This window comes from Dromaius novaehollandiae, chromosome 3 (assembly GCF_036370855.1).
Source record: "Dromaius novaehollandiae isolate bDroNov1 chromosome 3, bDroNov1.hap1, whole genome shotgun sequence".
NCBI classification, from domain to species: Eukaryota; Metazoa; Chordata; class Aves; order Casuariiformes; family Dromaiidae; genus Dromaius; species Dromaius novaehollandiae.
In genome coordinates this window covers 65376003-65398673 of record NC_088100.1, presented here as the reverse complement: position 1 = coordinate 65398673, position 22671 = coordinate 65376003, and the positions used below count along the sequence as shown (strand labels likewise).

Sequence of the window (22671 nt, the reverse complement as noted above, 5' to 3'; positions counted from 1 at the left end):
GGAAACCTGGGGAAAAACTAGAATTACAGTAATTTAAAATGTGGTAGCTGCTAGACTGGTTCAGTTTGCAGAAGGCAGTGAATTTAAACACCAGCGTTTTAGTAGGAAGCCTTAAAACACAAAATATTCTTTGGAGAATAATCTTTTAAGTGAACTAGTAGTTTGCTTCACCCCTGTTTTTTTATTTTTGTTTTGTGTTTACCTTGATATATTATTGTTGCGTTAACCTTTCATACAAGGGAGTGCTTTATTCTGTAAGATAAAACTGCTCAGTGGTTCTGAATTTGAGGTAATAAACATGAGTGTGAAGTTAATTGCTCGTAATGTAAGTATAAATCATATTTATTTCTACATGTAGTCAGTGTTCATGCTACTTAAAACCCCTAGCAAAGGGAGATAGTGTGACACAGAATAATCTTCAAAGTCTGCTTTTCAGGAAGATCCTCAAAATGAGGGCAGTGCCTTAAAAATAGCACATTTGACTTGAATGAGTGTGTTTAGTCTGCTGCTAAATATTTACTTGGAAAGGTCAAAACCAAAAGGTACTTGCACTTTCTGTGAGATTCGAGCAGCTTTTTCTGAGATGAGACTGAATGCAATTCATGATTTTGGTTTATAGTGATTCCTGTCATTTCAGAAGCTGGGGAACAGACTGGTGAGGTAGGTTATGCCAGCTCTCCAGCAGAAGCTCCTCCAAGCAAGTCACCATCTATGCCATCCCTAAACCAGACCTGGCCAGAACTGAATCAGAGCAGTGAGGTTAGCAGATGCTTTTATCTAAGAATTCTTTCATTGCCAAAGTCAATAACTAAATTGTGTATGCATCCATAATTCATCATAAGTGGAATATTGATTACAGATTGAACGCATTGACAAAAACTTCAGCCCTACAATAGACATTTTAAAAAACAAGAAGGTTCTGCATATGTTAAATTGTAATAAAGGTAATGTTTACTTTGGTTCTCCTGTCCCATGGTGAGATGAGTTGCTGTTTAAAATGTTGTGTCATTAGTAGTAATTGAGTTTTATATGAATCATAAAATCATTTTGTTTCATATTTATTGGAGGTTTAATCCATTCTTGATTTCTTGGGGTTCTTACTCAAACTTTTATAGACACAACTTTTGCAAAACTGCAAGGTAGATTTCTGACAGATAGGGACATTGAGACCATTAACTGTGAAGGTGAATATACCTCAAAATGTGAAAAATCTTGCTAGTAAGGTAGAGAAGCTGTAGCTCTGTTTCAGAAGCACAGATTCTACGTTGAATCTGAAGCCAAGCATTGGCTAAATTTATTTAAATATTACACTTCTGCTATCGTGTACTGCTGGTATTCATTTTATCATCTGGATAAGATTGTTTATATAGTAAACCTGTATTTTGTCAGAATTTGAAACCTAAATTACTCAAGAGGATTCTTTCACAAGTGTCCTTTGATTAAAAGTATCTGCTAAAGTTTCATTATCCTAGGATTTTTTTTTGTTGATCTGTTTTAACAGATTTTTGGATTTGCAATTTATTCTGAATAAACCAGTGTTTTATTCTAAGAGCTATTTCAGAGACTTAAACGGTAAACTGAGAAGGAAAAAATTATACTGTTTGTACAGTGACTGTCAAAGTTGGAGGCCATGGGCTACACCTGGTACTCCTGGATGCCCCCATACTATAAAGATGTAGGCTTGTTTTTCATTATAAGAAAATGAGAAAAGTACTGAAAGTATTTGTTGAAAAGTCTTTTCATTTAATAGTCTGAGATGCTCAAGAAGAGTCTAAAACTTCTTTTAACAGCTAAGATAATATTTACCTATAGGTAGAACTGTCTGTCTTGGGTACTAAAGGAACTTTTTGTGCCTTTTTTTCTTCTTTAGCCTTCAAGTGAATAGAATGTTGGTAGTAGGAAACCTAGACAAATGAAGAGGAGTCAGTTCGAAAATAAGCAGACTTTTTAGGATTAAAAGGCAAGGGCAGATGAGATTTTGTTCATCTCTTAGGGAGGACTTGTAAGAGCCTGCTTTGGCTTTTAGTGACAAATGGAAGCCTTACAATGGTGCTATCATTAAATAAAATAAGTAACGATATGATTTAGTGATTCTTAGCTGTTTGTTTTAGGAGTGGCTTTTAGACTGCAGGTAGAAGCTATGTGTTAGGAAGGAGGTGAGCAGATACTCAGTTGCTGCTAAGAAGTTGTAAATGTCTGTAACTCTTTTAAATTTTGTGTTGATGTATTCCCCTGTACTTGCAATAAAGGTTTAATAAGCTTATCATTTGGTAAGCTGAAACACAATTGAATGGATTCCTCCAGTGACCAGTGCAACTCAAACTAATTAAATAGCAAATTGTCCTTAACTTTGCTCCACTAATGCAACTGTTTTGCAAGCCAAAATCTCCCTTATATAACTGACAATGTGGTATTTTTCTCTCTGAAAATCAGTTCAAACTTTAAAAGGTTTGGAAAAGCTCTCAGACCAAATATACTAGAAAACACTAATACTAAAATGAGAGTTAAAAATTTATTAAGTGTTAAGAAATTGGTGAAAGGCATGAGGAGGTTTTCATCTAACATCAAGGAACTTCTGTTTTTTTGCCTATATTGCTATGCATGTTTCTTGCTTCTCATCCTTTTCCTTCCATCATGAGTCAGGTCAAAGTCCACAACGTGTTAATGCCATGAAAGAATTTCTGGTATTACTTCAGGCACCAGTATGATTGTTTCCTTTTGAACCTCTTCTAACTGTCATCTGCAAAGAGGTTGTTTAAAAAAGTTATGCAGCTTTGGGTCAACGGTCATTTCAGGCAGTTTTCATCCCAGTTAGTTTCAAAAGCTTTGATTTCTCTGTTCATTCTAGCTCATAGTTGATTTTTAGACTCTAATTGCCAGGCTCAATGTAAACTCATGAGTATGGACCAAAGCATCAGCTTCAAATCTCAAAAGAAAGAGCACCATGAAAAGTCCACCTTACTCTTGATACTGATCTCCTGCGTACATGTCAGGCATACATTCTCATGTTTTCACTCATCGCTTCTTTCTCATTTTAGACACCTATGTCATCCAGTCTCAAGTCTGAGCACTTAGTTCTGATAATGTAAAAAATTGAAAAGACTTCTAAATTTCTTTGAAAACTGTCTAGCATGATATGATCGTATTAGCTTTGATACAGATATGGAGAGTTGGTTTTGAGTTCACAGCTTATGACCTTGTTTCAAATGTTAGACCTTGTAGTAACAGTTCAGGTTGTTGTGGGTTTTAGTTGCTAGTAGTTAACCTTTCAAAAGGTTTTTCTGAAAGACTTTTGAAAGTCTGGAAGACAGATATTTTAGTTAGTGGAAGTTTTAATCTTGGAACTAAACAGGTATGGTCAACTTCTCTCTTAAGCCATACACAGAGTTTGAGATGCAGTCCAGTAGATACTTAATATATGTGTTTCTCTGTTAACCAGGGAATTAGCAGTGACTAGCGTTTGGTAATATTTCAGAAAGGAGCACAAATGGCTTGTTCCCCTGAGCAGCCAGAAGGTGTTCTAAAAGATTTATCTGTGCCCAGCTAGGGAACCTGAGGCCGGTTAATGAATATCCTGCAGTATGTCTTCAGAGAAGTAGAATAAAAAGTACATTCAGCATACTACAACCTTAGTTAGGTTTAAAAAAAAACATACACCAGCATTTCTGACATCCACCTTAAACAAGATTTGGCACTGATTTTGGTGTAACGTAGATACTGTATGTCTTACTTTTTTAAAACTTATCTTCTATAAAGGAGCAAGATTTCTGTCATCAAACTGTTTGCCAGTCTCATCAGTAACTTTGAAGCCATAGACCAAGTTGCATTTAAAAGGTAGTGGTAGTCCTAAAATAGATGCTACTGCAAGTCTCATGAAAATGAGCAGCTATGTGAAGGCAAGAGGCCAGGCCAAGGAAAAGGCTAGCAGAACTCAGCTGTTAAGTTTCTGACTTAATCAAAATTGGCTCACTCAACATGTTTATATAGCTCCAAATTACTTGCAGTGCTATGCTGCCCCTTCTTGACCAGGAGGAGAGGGGAAGCACAGAGATGAGTTAAGGATTAATACAGGGGGTAGGAGAGAGTATTTAGTGAGAGAAAGCTTACATCGTTGTTATTAAGGCTTTATTAGAGTCTGACAAAGGGATAATTTTGTGTAAAAACAGCAGCTGAATAATGTCCCATGATTTATGCCTTAAATGAAATTCTGAAATGAGGAGATGAGGCCCTGTCTATACAAGCAAAATCTCCATACATGAAGGCACTTAACTTTGTGGGTCTTTTTCTGAATTTTTGTGATTAATTTCAGCTGATTGAAAACAGTTACTTAGAAGTTTCCATAAAAAGAACTATTTCTGGAATAACTGTTCTAAACTGGTTTCATATACAGGCTATTCACTGAATATAGTATGGTATAAAGGAGTGCATGAGATTAGGTTGGCTAACAACTGTATAGCTCATCCTGTGTATTCTGGAAACATTTATAGTTATTTGCCTTGTAAAGGTGGGACAAGAATATTCATTGTTTTCATAGCTATACTAACATCATTTTTGTCAAATTTTCTGAGCACTAAAAATCTTGTGTCTGTAATTTTTGCTGTACTGTTTCAAACTTGACTAATATTTACTCATTATTTTACTAAGATGTAATAGGTTTAGCATTCCTTGTGTGATTTGTAATCTTGTTTCTGGATCACAGATTCATTATATGTACTTTGGTACTTCATTGATTTGACTGTAGCTGTAGCTTGACTTATTAAGCATGAGGACTCTGACAGTTATGTATTGATACAGCATGCCTATATCTTGTAAAACTGTTCAGAAATTGACTTATTTGCTCTTAGCAATCAACAGTATTTGAATTTAATTCTGTGCGTTGTCAGCAATTTAGGCTTGTTTAAAAAAAACTTACAGAATAGAATCATTTCTCAGGGGTTGCACTGGCAAGATGAACTGATTTAATTAGCGTACTCTGCTCAGTGTTCATTTTTGTCTGAGATTTTGAAGAGAAATCATATTTGCTAAATACATTTGAAAATTGGCAACTACAAAACTGAGGAATGTTTGTGGGATTTGTAATTATGAACACCCACAACATATGGCACTGATTGTATCTTTACTATATTTCAGTGGCTTAAGCAGCTTTTTTTTTAACTTGTGTGATTTACATTGAAAAACACAAACTCTTAGAATACTTCTGAACTGACTGTGTGCCTGTATCTTCATTATGAAAAGTGAATATAGATAATTGATGTTGGCAGGTAATACACTTGCTTGCACAGCAATCTCAGATGGAAATAAAAGATTCAGGGTATATTAGCGTGGCTTCCAAGTTAAATACTGTCCAGTGTGAATTTAGTACTTTCCAGTGCAACCTCTGAACTACTATGCTAAATCTCCTCAGTGATCTTTTACTCCCATCTTTCTCATCATGCTGACTTCTCTCCTCTGTCTGTTCAGCAGTGGGAGACATTTAGCGAACGCTCTTCAAGCTCACAAACTCTGACCCAATTTGATTCTAACATTGCACCAGCTGATCCTGTAAGTCAATCACTTAGCTTGCTTGTTTGAAATTAATTTTATTAACACCAAATTTCCGTACATTGTATTTAGCTGTTATGCATGATTCCATGGACTGCTTTTATGGGAATGGTGGCAGGCTTATTAATTTTTTTTGCTTATGTTAGGAATAGAAGTTTTCTGGTACTACTCACTTTTAATATCGAAGTGCAAAAAATGTTTTTTTTCTTGATTTTGATGCAATACAACACTGCTTGCAAACCTGTATTATGCAAAGTATTTAAATATAAGGGTTTTCTGAAAATATTCATGAGATAACTCAAGGGCCGCTCCCAGTAATAAATCGGTTGCTCTTCAAATTTTGTCTTCAGTGTCTTTTCTAATTGCAGAACTTGCTTTGTACAAAATCTTAGAGCTGACAGTGCCAATCTAAGGGGAAAAAACTGTCAGACTTGAATGGGTGTGGTATTTCATACTCGTAATGTTTTTACCATGTTACTTATTGGTAGAGCTTTTAGTATTTCTCCAGCTAAATCCTTTGCTGTTTTAACGCTTTAGTGAGGAGTGCTCTGAATGATTATGCAGTTAGATATTTTGCCAAGCTTTGGAGCCAGAACTTTACTATAGTGCTTTAAGTTCTGCTGGTTTTAAACTTTATAGCATGTGACACTGAAGCAGTTCTGAAGTGCCTTAAAATTACTTCAGTATTTAGGTGCTTTCATCCTGCTTTTCTCACAGATTTAATTATCACTGTGTTCATTTTAACCTGTTTGTATCACAGAACATAGTAGATACACATAATATACATTTCACTGCTTCTAATATTAAACAGGTCACTTGTGTAAAAATATGTATATGTATATAGGTGGCTTGTATTCTTGGAATTAACACTGCTGTTTATTAGAAATAATGTTTCTAGATGCTGGAAGATAGAATTGAGACTGCACTGTTTCTAACCCCTAGAATTGCCCTTATTAAATATATTCAAAGCAAATTAAAATGTCGTACTTAAAATCCAATTCTTTTTCATCTCTAAGACTTTGTAACTATATTACAGTTAAACTGAAGTCTATTGTAAAGAAGTGTACACATCTGAAATCAGTTCCTGGTTGTGTTTGTTATTGTATACAATTGCTTAATAGTAAGTAGCTATCACCATATTGCTTCCACAATAGACTAGTAATTTATTTTTACATATAATTAGCAAATAGCAAATCTGAAGTGTAAAATTAGCCACATATAGGGAAAAAATTTAAAAGTAGAACTGTGATGATATATGAAGAAAAATACATAAAAATACTGGAAGTATATGCGATAGGCCTGAGCTACAGAACAACCTGTTCTCTTGTGTTCCCGAAGGAGAGAATCGGTTTTCTTGAGCATTTGTTAAAAACTAACTAAAAAGTAAATTCATAGCCTGACTTGTTTCTCTCACTATTGGAGAAGCGGCTTGTTTGAAGGGAAAAAATAAATGGGAGGAGTAAAAAAGCACGTTCATTCTTTGATATATGAACATAATTTGCCTGTTTTAAGTGAAAGTTGGTAACGCATTAAATTGCTTTGTGTATATTGATCTGTATTAATACTTTATATGAAGTTCATTTAACTTTTTCAGGCAAGTGAGGTTTTTTGTATTAGCTGCCCATTAGATTAGAGTACAGGAACAAGGTAGCTACAGCAAGAGTGATCTTTACATGGCAATCCCATTATTGAAAAATCCAATATATTTTTAATTGATATCCATAAGTTATGTTGCAGCAGTGTTTGAACTGTTATTAGAAAGTGGCCTTAAAAGTTTATATTTACAGCAAAAGAGTAATACAGATCAGTGTAAACGGTTATTATAAATTATTCGTGTAAATGTACTATGTTTTGTGAAAGTGGTCTAGTTGAATAGTCAAAATCAGGTTAAAGTTTTGATGCCTGAGGAGTTTTGAAACCTCTTTATATATACCTAGAGACACAATATGCTCTGTTTCTTTGTGCTGTCATTGGCCCATCCATTCATATATTCTGAAGATAGATGACAGAAAAACATCTCAAATGAGTATGTCCATATTTTTGTTACATGTGGGCAAGCGTAAAAGTTTGGGAATTTTTTTAAGCTATCTACACTTGGTATCCAAATCAAATGGAAAGGGCTGTCTATAAAGTACATTATAATAATATAGTCGCTTATCTGAAACGCAAAGAAAATGCCTATAGGTATAAAGTCAATGCCTATCTAACAATGTATTTCATATTGTTTACTATACTGAAGTTTCAAGGATTTTACTGTTTTAAAGATACCTGAAATTATTTGGCTTAAACTGCTACAAAGTATGTATTTTACAGAGAATTACTCATGCTGTTTAAAGAGCCCATAACTTTTGGGGGCATCATAGGTAAAACCTGGGAATGGGATTTTGAAGTTTGTTTTGAAGATGCATTTGAAGTGACAAATATCTGGTATGCCAGATGATGGCAGAAAGCTAGCAAAGTAGAGGTCCTAATTACATCAGTTACCTATAGAAACATTTCTAGTGCCCTTTTTAAGTCGAATGCTAGGTACACTTTATAAATGCTTAGAGTAACTTTGGCTCATACAGCTTTGGGTTTATGCGTCTGTTCAACTCCCTGAAACTCTGTAAAAATTAAATTTATGAATTTTTGTTTAAAAATTGCTTTCACATGGCATGAGAGACTTAATCTAAAACTAGATTGACATCACTTCCTCCATCTCTTCCACAGGATACGGCAATTGTGCACCCAGTTCCCATAAGAATGACTCCAAGCAAAATCCACATGCAGGAAATGGAACTTAAAAGAACTGGAAGTGGTAGGATGTTTTCCCTTGCTAATCAGGAAAGTTTTGTACGATTAGAGTTAGCTTTGTTTCCTTAAAAATTCTGACATTTTTTCCATGTGCTTAGATAAAAGTATCTGGAGTTGCAACCAGTGTAACTATCCATGAGATTCTCTGTGCTAAGTATTAGAGTACTGTTCTGATATATGCAGAGTTTGAGCTGTTAGGTTCTGTGAGGATTTTACCGTCTATAAGAGATGATTGCTTGGAGCAGTTCGGAAGCATGATATTATAGATTTATTTGGGGACTCTGGGAGAATGCCTAGGTTTTCTCATTAAATACTGGAGGAGGCTGTGCAAATTGAGAACATCACCTGCCTTGGTAAATCCTGTGTTTTGTAGTTAATAAAATAGAGGTATGGAGAGACAGCTTGTTCTACTGCAGTCAGAAATGCTGTTTGTTCCTTTGAAACCTGACAGCATTTGAAAGGATTGGTAGCCTTTTTTATACTCTGGTCAATAATAAACAAGCTTGCTTGATTTTTTTCCTTTAGGAATAGTGGAGTCCACAGTCTCAGTTTATAAATGTGACCTAATACTCCAGTATTTCATAAACTCATGTAACTTTTGTACAGCTTGTAGCATATGAGAATAAGCAAGTATGCACAACACACTTCTTTCAGCATTTCACTAACCATGTAAATAGGTAAAGATTTGCAACTCTGAGTACTAAGAAATATAAATACACTATTAAAATGTAAAACTTCAAAAATAACTTGGACATAAAAAGTGCTATAATTTAAACACTTTTAGTTTGAATACAGCACTTCAGTTTAGGGCAGAAAGTTTTTGTAAAGCTTTGACCTAAGTAGTAAAGGCTAGTTTGAATACGTTTGTTTATTTAGACTTGTTTTTTCATCTAGATCATGCTAATCCTACTAGTCCATTACTTGTGAAACCGCCTGATCTCCCAGAAGAAAACAAAATGAGTTCATCTGTAAAATTTACAGCTGGAAATACAGTTAGTAAGTATTGAGGTACTTTTGGATGTCACTATAAAATTAAGCAAACTATAGAGCTGATAATTTTTCAGTGAATGAAACCTTGCTAGATGCAGAAGCCCTGAAATGAACATGAACTTAACATGAGAATAAAGGCATTTCTAAAAGTACTTACTAAAACTAGTAAAGTATTATTTGATGTCCTTGGAGATGTTTCCCTTGGACTCTTCCTGCTATCTCTGTTAAAAAAAAAAGTCCATTTCCTATCAGCTGCTTTGTCATTTTTCTGTTTTCTATTTTAATTTCAGAATGAGAAATTGAAATGTATTGAAAGCTAAATTAAATAAGTAACATTTGATTCTACTTCTCAGACCCATGTAACAAATTTTTTGAAAAATAAGTTTTCAGGCTATTCTCCTCTGTTTCAGCTCTTACCAAAATGTTATAGACTTCCAGATTTCTTTTGTAGGTACAGCTTTTTAACTGTATATCTGCCCATGATAGTTTTCATTTATTTTAAGCACTTTCTACATCTAAAACCTGCCCAGATGATGCCTTACAAGGACATTAAATTGGTTTGGGTAATTTGAAATTATATATGAACTGTATCTGTTAGAGAGTAACAGCAATGCAAAAATGATTATAAAATGTTGTGCTTTTCTTCTACCAGCAGATGGTTACAGCAGTTCAGACTCCTATACTTCAGATCCAGAGCAAATTGGAAGCACTGTAACACGACAACGGTCAGTAGAGCAGCAACTGAATCAACAAGTAAAACTAAAGGTGTTTAAAGAGATCTAGTCTCCCTATTCTGAATTTCTGGTTATTTGACAACTAGCTTTTAAAGTAATGGCCAAGACTATTACTTTAACAGTCAGAAGTCTGAAGGCAGTCTGTTTTCTAATGTATTAGAAATGTATGCTGTTGCTGTTAATGTGTAAAGTGAGAATTCAAAAAATAATGTAGTCTAAAGAGTTGTTTGGGGTTGGCTGATCAAATGAAACTCTCTGATCAGTCAGAAATTTTGATAAAAACTTTTTCTTTAAACACAAGGAAGTATAATCACAGGGGATCATAATGTTGCTTGCAACTGATTTTTTTTTTTTAAATACCATATTAGGCATTAAGGAGACGGACCTGGTAATTCTGTGTAGCATGAAAGATTTAAAAAATAGATTAGCAATATCATGGTAGTAACTCAAACTCTGTTAATAATGAGCTTGTGTAAAATGAAGGGCAGTCATAGGCCCAGTATAAACTAAGGGATTGGAGGAAGCTATGCAAGCACATAACCAAAAATGCATCTTATGACATAAAAGAACGTGCTGTACCAGCTGGTGTTAATTGTCCCCATTAAATCTGTGCCTGAATAGGATTAAAAACTAGCTACACCATTAACCATCTTACAATCAGTTTCAAAGGTAAGTTTCAAAACAAAAATAATTAGGGTGACTTCAGTAACAAAGACAGACTTGCAATTACCTTTCAGTACAGCATCTTGAAAACTTTCCCCCATTGTTACTTAATGGCAAATCTGATTCTCTGTCCTGATTCTATGTATGCTTTTCGCCCAAGATGATGGTTTCTTGCTTATTTTCATTGTAGCACGTTCTTTTTGGTTTTGATTTTTGGGTTGGGTTCCCTTGCTGACTTGTGTAGACCAGCAGGTCTCTGAATTGCCCATTTCTGGCACAGGTAGCTTCTGTCCAGATCTTCCAAATCTGGTATTGTCTAGCCAGGAAATTATTCTCATACTTTCTCTTCTGTTCCCTTCCATTGATATCTCTTTTACCAATTGCAGTTTTACCTATAAACATGGCATTCTGCTTAACCCTGCTGTCAGTTCAGAGTACTCTTTATATTTTGAAGCTAAAACTGGCAGGGCTTTGTCAGATAATGATGCTTCAGGAGTGTTCTTAACCCACTTTTTCTTTTTTATCCTACTTGTGCCTTTAAGACACTACTAGCCCAGCAGGTGACAACTGTAGGAGTCATTGTAATTAGATTTGTATTTCATTAACTGGAGGGGTTGTGCAAGTGTTACAGAGGCATCCTCCTGGACAGGAGAAAAGCAGATACTTGTATTAGGATAACTCTGTTTTCTGTCTAGATTTATACATTTTGAAATTTCAGGTTTTGGTGTGAAACTTAGGGTGCCTCTTAACTCTCCTAGTTTCATCTTGTGATATTTATAGAAGAATGTTAGAGTCAATCATGTAGAAAAGACTCACTTTTGTATGAGCTGAAAAAAGTGTAGCTATGTTAATGTTGGATGTCAGTGTTTCACTCAAAATTGGACTACTCTAGGAAGTTTCTGCAAGCTGCTTTTTAAATGAAAACTGCATAAAAATATTGTAGACAGTAAATCCCACTTAAATTGCACTTTAGTGCAGTACTTCATCCTTCTAACGTACTTTCTGAATGTGTGCTTGATGAACTTGCAAGAGATATCCACTAGATGGTGATCCTACCTAAAAATGAGTCAAAATTTCTGAAGATCCTATCAAGTATGCAGATTTGGAAAATTTCTGGCAAACTATTTACACGCATGCACACGCGCGCACGTACGCACACCTTGTATACTGAGATACTCCTTACTTAAGCTTGATAGACCTGGAGGCAGATGCAACAGAAACATAATATTCTCTTTCAGTGATATTGAGCTTAACAGTTTAAAAGCTAATCAGGGTGTTGACTACATCTTACATATTTTGCAAATCATAGTGACTACTATCTGGGTGGAATTACCATATTGAGGATTCTGCATTCTTGAACTATCATTGTTCGGGATGTCTGCTAGAGGCCATAGGTTTCCCCAAGATAAATTACCAGAGGCAAGATAAGAATAATTTGGAGAATGGAGATTAAAGCAAATGGAAATATAAAAACAACTGTGAAATCAAAGAATATCAGAAGTTTAAAAGTGATTTTGCTCTCTTCAAAATCAGAAGCAATCATCAGGCTCTTTTCCACCTATCAAACTTATTTTTAATTGCATACTTTGAAGAAATTCTGCATTTTAATTCTGTTGTTGTAGGTGCCTTTAAAAAAAAAAATACCTACAGAGGCTTATATATTTTACAGATCACATTCAGGAACCTCTCCAGACAGTACTGCACCACCTCCACCCCCTCCAAGGCCTCATCAGTCTCATTCTCGATCATCATCTTTAGATATGAACAGATCCTTTTCAGTTACCCCAGGTAGATATACTGTGTTCCTTGTGTATTTTATTTTTCAGAACATCTCTCTCTGAAGCAAACAATTTCTTTTTTCCTTTGAGGAAGGATTTAGAATATATTTTTAAAACATTACTTCTGAGTGAAAAAGCTGAAAATGTCAAGTTGTCACTCTTACTGTTTATATAAAAATTTATATGCCGTTTTGGTTAAATAGGTAATTTAAAAGTAAATTGAGTGCTGGCATTGTAGTCCTGGGGATGAGTAGGGGAAGCAGAGTTGGGAAGTACCATTTTGGTAGTGCATGCACATGTCATGCACCTGCCTGTTACCTTCAAAAGGCATTCTTTTGTTATCTGAGTTGTTTAGAACATGAATATTAAATACTTCACTTAAGAGGAAATGATTAAAGGTCACTTTTGATGCTCTTGTTAATGTTTTTATTGCAATTCTGAAAAGTACTTCTCAGCTCAGGATCACAAAGTGCAAAGAAATGTTAACAGTATATAATAGGGTTAAAAGAAACACTAAGATCAGAAAAGTATGACCATGATTATATTTCAAACTGGAGTGAAGGACAATACCCCCATATTCTCGGTTTGTCTATTTTTAAATTTGAAAGGACATTACAGTCCTAAATATGGTGGACTTGCATGTAGGCATCATTTGCAGGATTTTTCACATTGATGAGTTGAAAAATCAGACAGTGTTCTAATAAAGTAGATTAACAATCTTAGCCAGATGTGATGCCTCTCTTACAGGACAGCAACAGGCTGGAGTTGTTGCCTATCCCCCTGCAGTGCCTCCAAGACCACAGCCTTCACAGGTGATGTGACTTTTGAAAAAATCATACTATAACTTGGTGCATGAGACAGTAATATTTTTATCTTTCTCCAGATTGTAACTTCTCTCTAAAATGTGGACCATTGGCTGGTATTTTTGGATCAGTGTTGGTTATATTCTGGGCTTTGCCATATGTTAGCCTTTCCTGAAAAAGGAATTGCTTCTGGTGGATCCCTGGAGAAGAGCTTAAACTAGAGATTGAGGAGGAATGGAATGGTTTTGGCACTCTGTGTTGTAAGAGAAGAAACTTAGTTTTATATTCCTTTCCCTGTTCCTGTATTGCTAATAGGACATAACACAGACTGAGAGAGATCTTTTGAAGTGCTGTGAAACTTAAGTACTTGTCTTTACATCCATATATCTGGCATAGGGTATGGTTTCACATAATGTGTCTGCTCCCAAAAAGAGTGATCCCACTACTTCCCATGTTATAGACTAAGTGATCTTGCAGTACTAACCTGAATCAGTTCAAATAACTGACCTGGTAGAAAACATGTCCTGCAAAGAAGTTTTTCCTTGTCTCAGCCAGCTGAATCCTTCAACTGCTGTCCAGATCTGACATGGGACAGGTAGAGTTGTTTTTTGGTTGTTTTTCAACAGCAGCTAGAATCTGAGTCATACAGTAATTTTCTGTGTCATATATAGAAGACTAATAGTTTTATAAACACCAGAAATGAAGCCTAGTTCTCATGGATTTCTTTTGTGCTTGAAGCTGTTTCTGCAGTGTAAATACTCTTAAGTGGTCTCCTGTGTGTTTTCTCTGCTTTGTAATAAAGTCTGAGCTCATGGTACAGCAGGTCCCGCATTTGGAGCGTTTGTAATGTTCTCTACTTGGATTTCTGTTTTTATGAAATTTCATGAAGTCAGTCAATGGACTCAGAAATCATCTGCGGGGAAGGAGGGTACAATAACAGGCCCATACTTCCACACAGTATGATTACATAAGCATGTTTCTCAATGGAACTAGGCTAAAAATCTGTTTCAAGCCTCACATGACCAAGCTGGACTCTGTTACCGCATAAATATATCTGCTCTCCAGTGATTCTAGGTAGTCCTACTGTACATCCATCTTTAGTCTCATCCACTGACATAATAGCTCATCTGACTGAACTTTTCTCTTAACTATTTCTCTGTTTTTATAACCACGGAGTGTGGTTTGTCTGTTTTTCTTGGATGAGATGTGCTCTGTTCTAATAACAGGACTTAAATTGTGAGGCTAAAAAGGTAATTTTCATTACTAGTGTTCTGTCACAAACCTGTATGGGAAGTTTCTTTATCTCAGATCCATTATGTCAAGAACTTTGTTGCTAACTGTTTTCATTGTTTTATTGTAGGGTCCAGGTCCTCACATGCATCGCCCAGTAGATGCTGAAGGCCTAATAGCTCATACCAGTACCTCACCTCAACAAATACCAGAGCAGCCAAATTTTGCAGACTTCAGCCAGTTTGAGGCATTTGCTGCATCAGGTGTAAACAAAGAGGAAGATGATGAAATTGAAAGACACACAGAAGTCTTGCAGGTGAGCAGAAATGAGCATGACATCAATTACTTAATACTACCAACAGTTATGAGACTTTCACTGTTAAAACCCAATTATGCTGTTGAAGCAGTGATTCTTTTTTAGTGGCCTAATCCATGGCTAGAAAACGATTTTATTATACATTGCTGCACTTCTTTAGTAATTACCAAACACCTGGGCAAAAGAATTTTTTGCTCTCAGTTCTTGATCTTACTGATTTTGTATTTATTAGCATGTGTATATGAACAAATATATTTGTAGTGGTGCATTTAAAATTTGGTGCTGGGAAGATTTCTCTTCTGGTTGTTTCTGCCAGTCTTTCAAGTGACTTACAGATAAGTTCTAAAATAGTGTGTCCTTCTAAATGAGATGACTGTCACATATCATAAACAGCTGCTAAAATCCAGTTACTCGGTTTAGTTCAAAGCCATTGGACGAACAGCTGAAGTGAATAGAGCTTCAGAATCTTCCTGTAATAGATTTTTTTGAGATGTTTACAAAGCCTGGTTTCCTGCGATATGGCACAGGACTTGGAATTTGGAAACCTGAAGGTTTATTCCCATTTGTTATTGCCTTACTGTGACTACATGAATTACTTCATGTTTTCCTTCTCATAATTTGCACCCTCCATATGGACTGTAAATTCTCTGGGGCACTTGGGCATCATCAGTTGCAAAAGTATCTGTGATGCTTCAAAATCCTCCTGCCTATCAGCAGGATATTGTTGCTTCTCTCACCCAGGGAAATCAGTGAGACAACCTGAGCACTTTCCATGTACTTCATGGCAAAATCAGCTGTGTCAGTTTAAGCTGCTACTGAAAGCTGCTTAAGCTAAGCCTGCTGATTATTTTGCACTGAGGTGGGTGGGGAACAGTCATATCTGTTCCATCGGAGGAATTAACCTTTGGCAGTAACAGATAGCTAGATGGTGGCAATATTATTACAGAAACAGTGGTAGTGTTTTATCATCAGGTCACAGCCTCTCCTGTACACCCCTTGTAACAGTGGAGATCCGGCTTTGTTCAGAAGTCTTCCAGTGTTCTAAACATCCAGAGTACAGTGCTTGAGAGCTGAGTACTTTCAAGAAACTGTTTAGCAGGTATTTTCTAGTGAATTTAGATTCTGTATCAAAATCTGAATTTCTGTTACAAAAGACAGGTCAGGCTGTTGATTCTAGAAGTGCAGCTTTCCTTTATGCCTTTTTCTATAACCTGCTCCCAGATAAGAGCAGTGTTTGTGACCAAGATGGTTTTGGATGGGTTTTGTTGTATGTTGTTATTCCAGCATATGCTTCTAAAGAAGACTTGAACTAGAATTTAGAATGTTAACTGTATTCTTATATCAGAAACACAGCATACTTCTGTTTATTCCAACTGTTGCCAAATTGAGTATTTGTTAAGCAATAGTTTTCTAAATATAGTTTAAAATCCTTTTAGGTTGAAAAGCCCTCTGATTCTGCAAGTTCTCTCAGAGTTGCCAAAGCAGATGGAAGAGTTGAAGACAAAGCACCTGCTAATGTCCCCACTAGTGCGGTATGCAAAGTACACTTGGAAAAAGAATGCAGCTGTCTGATGTATATGAAAATATATGGTTGTTTCAATACACCAACTTTATACACTTCCCCTTGAATCTAGTTTTCTTACACTTAAAATTCTCAAAGTAGGCCCACTTATGGTGAATTTTTGCATCATAAGATGTTCACAGTTTTATTCTCAAGATTAATAACAGAGCATTACTTTTGCTTTTTTTTTTTTTTTAAAGTATTCAGGCTTTTAGAAACAGTTCAAAACTGTTTTAGTGCAAAACTTGACAACTGTAACTTTATGGTATAAGCATGTAGATACTGCAAGAGGCAAGAAACGTAACCAAGATGTTATTGTGTATTTGCAGTTTTGTCAGCTGTACCACTGGGTTTTTGCTTGCACATCAAGCATGTCAGCATTTAGCAACTTACTGCCCTTTCACCAGGGAGGAGTTAGTACTTAGTTTTTATCTAGACAGTATGAGGATGCAGCTAGACATCTATCAAAGTATATCTAATGGGCTTATAAATTCACAGTTGGCCAAGTAACTGGTTCTAAGAGTGCATAACAGAAATTACCCGATATGGTCTAAGTAGAAATGCACTATATCTGTGAGAATTAATAGGCTGTGTTTTCCCTTTCAGGGTAAAGGTACTACGCCACTTGCTCCACCGCCAAAGCCTATTCGCAGAAGATTAAAGTCAGAAGATGAGCTAAGACCTGAAGCTGAGGAACATACACAGAAAACAGGTGTCATAGCTGCTGTTCTTGCTTCACAGCCATCTATTCCTAGGTAACCCAAGAAGTGTATAAATACATCTGTTATTGGGAAGTTTACATTTTAGCAGCAGACACGCTTTCTGTTCTAGGGAGGAGTTGTGAGCAATTTCAGTGTGTTTGAATTAATCACTTAATGGTTTAAAGTGACTTTTTAATGAAATCATCCTGAAGCCCCTAGTTTTGAGAGACCTTGTAATGAGGTTGATTTTTGGAGCGCGGACTCTTAATTTCTGCAAGTATGTTGGAAAGAAGTGATGACAGTGTTAAGATGTAGTATCTAACTTCAGATAATGGCTGCTGTTAACAGTCCAAAATTTAAACCTGCAGTTTTTGTGTCCTAGCATGAGAGTAGACTATTACATTAGTCAATTGGAGGTAAATGAATGTGCTATAATATGTTGGGTCTTCAGGAGATTTATTATGACAGTTTTAAAAATGTGCTTTTCACTGTTTCATTGAAACAAGTTAAATTTTGAAAAGAAGATTCTGCTCACTTAAAGAGGGACTAAAAATGAGATATTCAGTTAAGCAACAAAATAATTTATTAAAATACTTCTACTATATTCTCAGATCAGTGGGGAAGGACAAGAAGGCAATTCAGGCATCAATCAGACGTAACAAGGAAACAAACACTGTTTTGGCCAGATTGAATAGTGAACTACAGCAGCAATTAAAGGTAACACCATGATCTTTGTCTGTTTAAAAAATAAACATAAATCCAAAGAGGGCAAGGTATTAGTGATGCACTATAATTGGTATCTGTGCATGCAAATGATAATGTAGTAGAGGATATCAACTTAAAATACTTAGTTGTTTTTATAGATCATAAAAGATACCTAATTGTGACAACTTTTGTGAAAAGCATATTTTATAGTAGTAAAGGTATCCTTTGTAATGTAACTTTCAACGTCTTGATTTGCTCTCAGCTACATTAAAAATGAGGGAGGAAAAGTTGAAATTTTAAATTAGTATTGATAATCCAGGGTAGCTGTTGTGGTTGTCACATATTCTACAAGCAGAGTATTAAGAGCAGTCAAGGTGGCTTTCCTTTTATGAAGGAAAAAGCAAACCTTAAGTCTTAAAACTATAAATATTTTTTAAACAAATATACATAGTGGTGTAGAATGCATAACTCGCAGCTCAGTAAACGGAACAACAGTTATCAGTTTACCCAGGATGAGCTATTGTCCTTTTGGATTTGTTTGTAGACATGTACACGCTTACCATCTTTCTTATGTTTACAATGTCTAAATTTAATGATCAAGTTCATAAAATAAATTTAAAAATGAATTAATGCTCTATCTAGCCTGAAGATAGGCCATTTTTAAAACTGCCAAACCTGAATTTTACTTGTTAGTGGTTATTTAAAAAAATAAAGGTGCATAAATTCACATAAGAGGAAAAACTGAAAAAAAAAATTGGCAGCTGCTAATCTTTTAACAAACGGGAGGACCTCTCTTAAAACATCAGACTTCATTTGAAAATATTACAGCTAGATTTGCAGCTGGTTACAACTGTGTAATTGTGGGTAATTTGAAAGGAATGAAGAAATACTAAGTGACTTCAATTTTGAGCAAAGTACTGATTTTCATTTAGAAATACTCACTAGCCAAACTTCTGTTCAGATTATGGGAAAAATTCTCCAGATTTTAGAAGGGACTTGGAGTTCTCAAAACTGAAGCTGACATTTACCAGTTTTCATCAGATGAGGAAATTTTTAATATTCTTTCTCTGTGGACAGTGAGTGGAAAATCTTTCTTTTGTAGGATGTTCTTGAAGAGAGAATCTCCCTGGAAGTCCAACTGGAACAACTTCGACCCTTCTCTCACCTTTAAGCCTACTGCCGTTAACTGTGAATTTACTAATTTTGAAAGGGGTATTGGTTTCAAAGCCTATTTAAAGATCCATGCATTTAGCTCAGTGCACTCTATTCTACATTAAATGTTGTGGTTCTGTTTTGTCAATCTGTCCACTTTTGTATTTAAGTATTTTAATTTCAGTACAGGAGAAAAAAAAAAAAAAACAACTTTTCCCTGAATGTGACACTGCCTCTCACATTTTCTGTGGGCATCCGTGATCTTTGTTGGACTTGAGTTTGCAAAGTTCATCGCCAAAATTTCCAACTGGAATCTTAGTGGTTTCTTTTTTCCCATTGAAACATCTTTGCAGAAGAGCATTGCTAATCAGTTGACTTTAAACTTTAAGCACATAAGCTGTTCTTTCACTATGGCATTTATTTTATTGTGCAAGAAAAGAGAAAAACAAATCAGCTATCATCAGCCACAATTATCTCCCCGGCTGCCTTTGACAATTTTGAAAATTGTTCACAATTTCAGAAAGCCTGCCTCTTTGCAATAAGCCAGCTTACTCAGGCTGACAGCGTTCTTGCAGGCTGTTAGCCATATCAACCAGATTTGATTTTGTGTTTTTGTTACATACACTGTAGAGTATGTGACCACAGATTGCCAGGTGTTCACATTTTATCCACTCATGATCCTGATTCAACCGCATGCATATAAAGACTTATGGTACAACTGATACTCTATCAAACAGACCTTTTTCAGTCATCCCTTCTGTGAAAAGAGTCAGGTATAAATCCCAAACATATTGATTGCACATTTCCTGAGCACCACCTATAACTGCATGTTTCACACATTACCTTTTAATAACAGATCACATCCACCAGTCTCCACTATAACAAATTGTATTGTCAAGTAATGTGTCAATACCTCTATGAACTTCTAATTCCCAGAAAAAAAAAAAAAAACAAAAAACATGAACAGTTTGCTTCTTAGGAATCCTGGGGTACCTTCTGTCATCTTGTTTTCAAGCCTTATTTCTCTGGCATATAGACAGGTTTCACTATTAAGAGTTCCCTGAGTGTATCCTGCTATTCAGGTTGATGTACTGTATTAGGATTTGTTGTATATTGTATGATACACACCTTTTGATCTCATATGTAAATTTGCATTAATTGCTGACTAACAGCAGATACTCTATTTAATGGCTTCTTCTGGCTGTGGGATCATAGATGTTAAACTGCATGGATGTATCTCTGCAGAATCAGAACTAGCAATTGTGTGATTTTTACACCAATAAAACAGCACAATATTTTAGTTTTGTTGATTCATCTTTACCTGGGAATTGAAACTTATTCAGAGGTGGGGAGGAATTTATTACAGGTCTGCAGGGGAAATTTTTTTGTAATTTTATGGCATGTACAAGCAGTTGATCATAATCTGACTTTTTTTTTTCTCATTTTCTCAGCTGTTGGTCAGAAGTGGTCAAATTCTCTTGGTAATCTGTGGCCCTACTCCTTTTGTATGCTTCTATAAGCAAACTAAACTAATAAATATAGTTATAATTTATTAAAAATAAATGCTAGTATTGACTTGGGTCAAAGAAACCTATAGTTCCTTAGTCTACATTTCTGGTAGATTTCCTTGAGAGCACTATTCAAACTAAATGGATCGCCTGTTAGCAGTCCTTATCCTCACTGTCTCATTTTTATACTTAAACTAAATTCTCTTACCATCTACTTACCCTATGAAGGGATAGCTCAAATCAGACTTTTTCTGCTGGGTATGCCATTTGTTATGGTGAAAATTAAGTATTTTCTTTTTCGTTATTGTATACTGACCAGAGAATTATGGGGTTTTCTTCTTAATGTAACTACTCCTAGATTTTTATTTATTTATTTATTGGGAACATCATGGAAGTGTTGCAGTTTGCTGATGTATATATCCAAAGCAAGATTCCTTGGTATGGAAGATATGAATGTCACAGGTGCATGAAAAGAAGATATTTTCTATTTGCATATGAATGGATTAAGAAATGATGGCTAAATAGGCACAAGTGTTACATAGAAATTACTCTTCAATTCTGTCTTGTCAATTAGCTTTGATTTCAATAAAATCAGATATAACCAGGGAAATATAAAACAACAACAAAACTTAAAGACTTAAAGTTGATGGACTGGTCACTTCTGTTATAACTGTTGAGGAGAAAGAACAATGTTTTAAAAAAAAAGTTGAACATGGAAAGTGGACTTCCTTTAGTCAGAGAATGCTATTTTCAGACCAACTGTATCGTGTCCACATGGCTTATTTTAACTTTAAAATGCATTTTTTAAGTAGAACTATTTTCATATTAATATTTATTAAGCCTATGTTTATTGCAGCAGAATTCTTAAAATTCAACATTTAAATCTCAGATGTAAAAACTTTTTACATTCAAACTTAGCATGCACACATGGGTTTCTGTTACATCCAAATCTGTGCAGTAGAATGACAAGTTACATACTGTCTAAAATGAAGACATTCAGCAATTTGAACATTTTTGTCTCTCCAAGTCTATTTTTAAGAATTTTGTGCTTTTTAATGCTCATTCACTAAATTTTAGACCAGTCTTTTCACAATCACAAGAGCTTCTAACTGAAAATTTGCTTGTGTCTTAACATCACTGCTAATGATGTTCAGAAGTTACCTCATTTAGTAATGTAACCCCATTTTAATCCCTTACAAAATTATTTCCCTATCTTCTCCATTTGTTTGATCTTGAGTCAGCTACTTGATGTGTTTTGTTACAAACTGAGATTGTAAGCTCTTTGGGGCGAGGAACTATGTACAGTATAAAAAATATGCTTTTATACTCCAAGTATAAATACAGACTGTTTAAATAGAATGGGGCACGATTCAGGTACCCAGTTAGGATGAGGGACAGTGGGATGCATTTCTTAAACACCTGCAAAATGTTTTCCTTTGAATTTTGTGATTGGAGGAGCATCTATTTTATAGTTTGATTTGCCTTTCCTTTGTTTCTCGTACTGATTTGCCTCTTCGTTCCAGCTACTTGGATTATTCCTTTTTCTCTCCATTCATTGTCCACCTTGAGACAGCAGAGAAGATCTGCAAAATACAAATGCGAAAAGCTGAAAAGCCACTCTTTTAAATCCATGTTTTAAATTTCCTATTTAAGTTAAGTATTCTCAGTGTGTTTGTATTTCAGGTGCCCCTCATTTTAGTTGCAAAAGATTTTATATACTACACAAATTAGAGGATCTCTTTATTACTGAAATTGTCTTACATGGGGTAAAACAGAGTTGAGGTTATAAAAACTTAAAACTAAAGAATATAGATTTTCAGCATTGTTTCCTGTGTGAGATGTCTCTGTCCCTTATGGATGGGGTGTGCTATGTGTCTGTCCTCCATTCAGGACCGGGGCAGGTCAAGTTACTCTCCTTGGCTCAGGCATGCACAGAGTTTGTCTCTAAATGCAGCTGACCTTGTTTGAATCACTTTTTCCTGAAAACGTCAGTGTTCTCTTGATTCATTCTATTCTTAGTTTTATGTTCAACTAGAAACTAGTTAGTTTCATGAAATGGTAATACGTTGCAAAAACATGGTTTAAGCTCCCTAGTGAATAATAAAGATGCAATTCTTACTCTGTGGTGAAGATATAAAAAGTTCTTGTACATTTTAAACATCTGTGTGCTTAAGTTGTTTAAATACTTTATAATGC

The 22671-nt window shown here is 35.3% G+C and overlaps 1 protein-coding gene across 12 annotated transcripts in view; it reads left to right on the top strand.

The window, feature by feature from the left end:
* The window catches only part of REPS1 (RALBP1 associated Eps domain containing 1), a 66936-nt gene extending 46669 nt beyond the window's left edge, over positions 1–20267 (top strand). For 2 of the 12 annotated variants that reach the window (XM_026121537.2, XM_064509059.1), the window contains 12 exons: positions 620–759; positions 5461–5541; positions 8251–8338; positions 9229–9330; positions 9977–10049; positions 12391–12509; positions 13247–13311; positions 14663–14848; positions 16285–16380; positions 17016–17164; positions 17722–17827; positions 18918–20267. In XM_026121537.2, coding sequence (XP_025977322.1) covers positions 620–759; positions 5461–5541; positions 8251–8338; positions 9229–9330; positions 9977–10049; positions 12391–12509; positions 13247–13311; positions 14663–14848; positions 16285–16380; positions 17016–17164; positions 17722–17827; positions 18918–18986 — 1274 coding nt within the window. In that variant the 3' untranslated portion in view covers positions 18987–20267. The remainder of the gene's footprint in view (positions 1–619; positions 760–5460; positions 5542–8250; positions 8339–9228; positions 9331–9976; positions 10050–12390; positions 12510–13246; positions 13312–14662; positions 14849–16284; positions 16381–17015; positions 17165–17721; positions 17828–18917) is intronic. The other 10 variants (XM_026121599.2, XM_026121571.2, XM_064509057.1 and 7 more) reach the window with 10 other exon arrangements.
* Positions 20268–22671: the final 2404 nt, after the last annotated feature.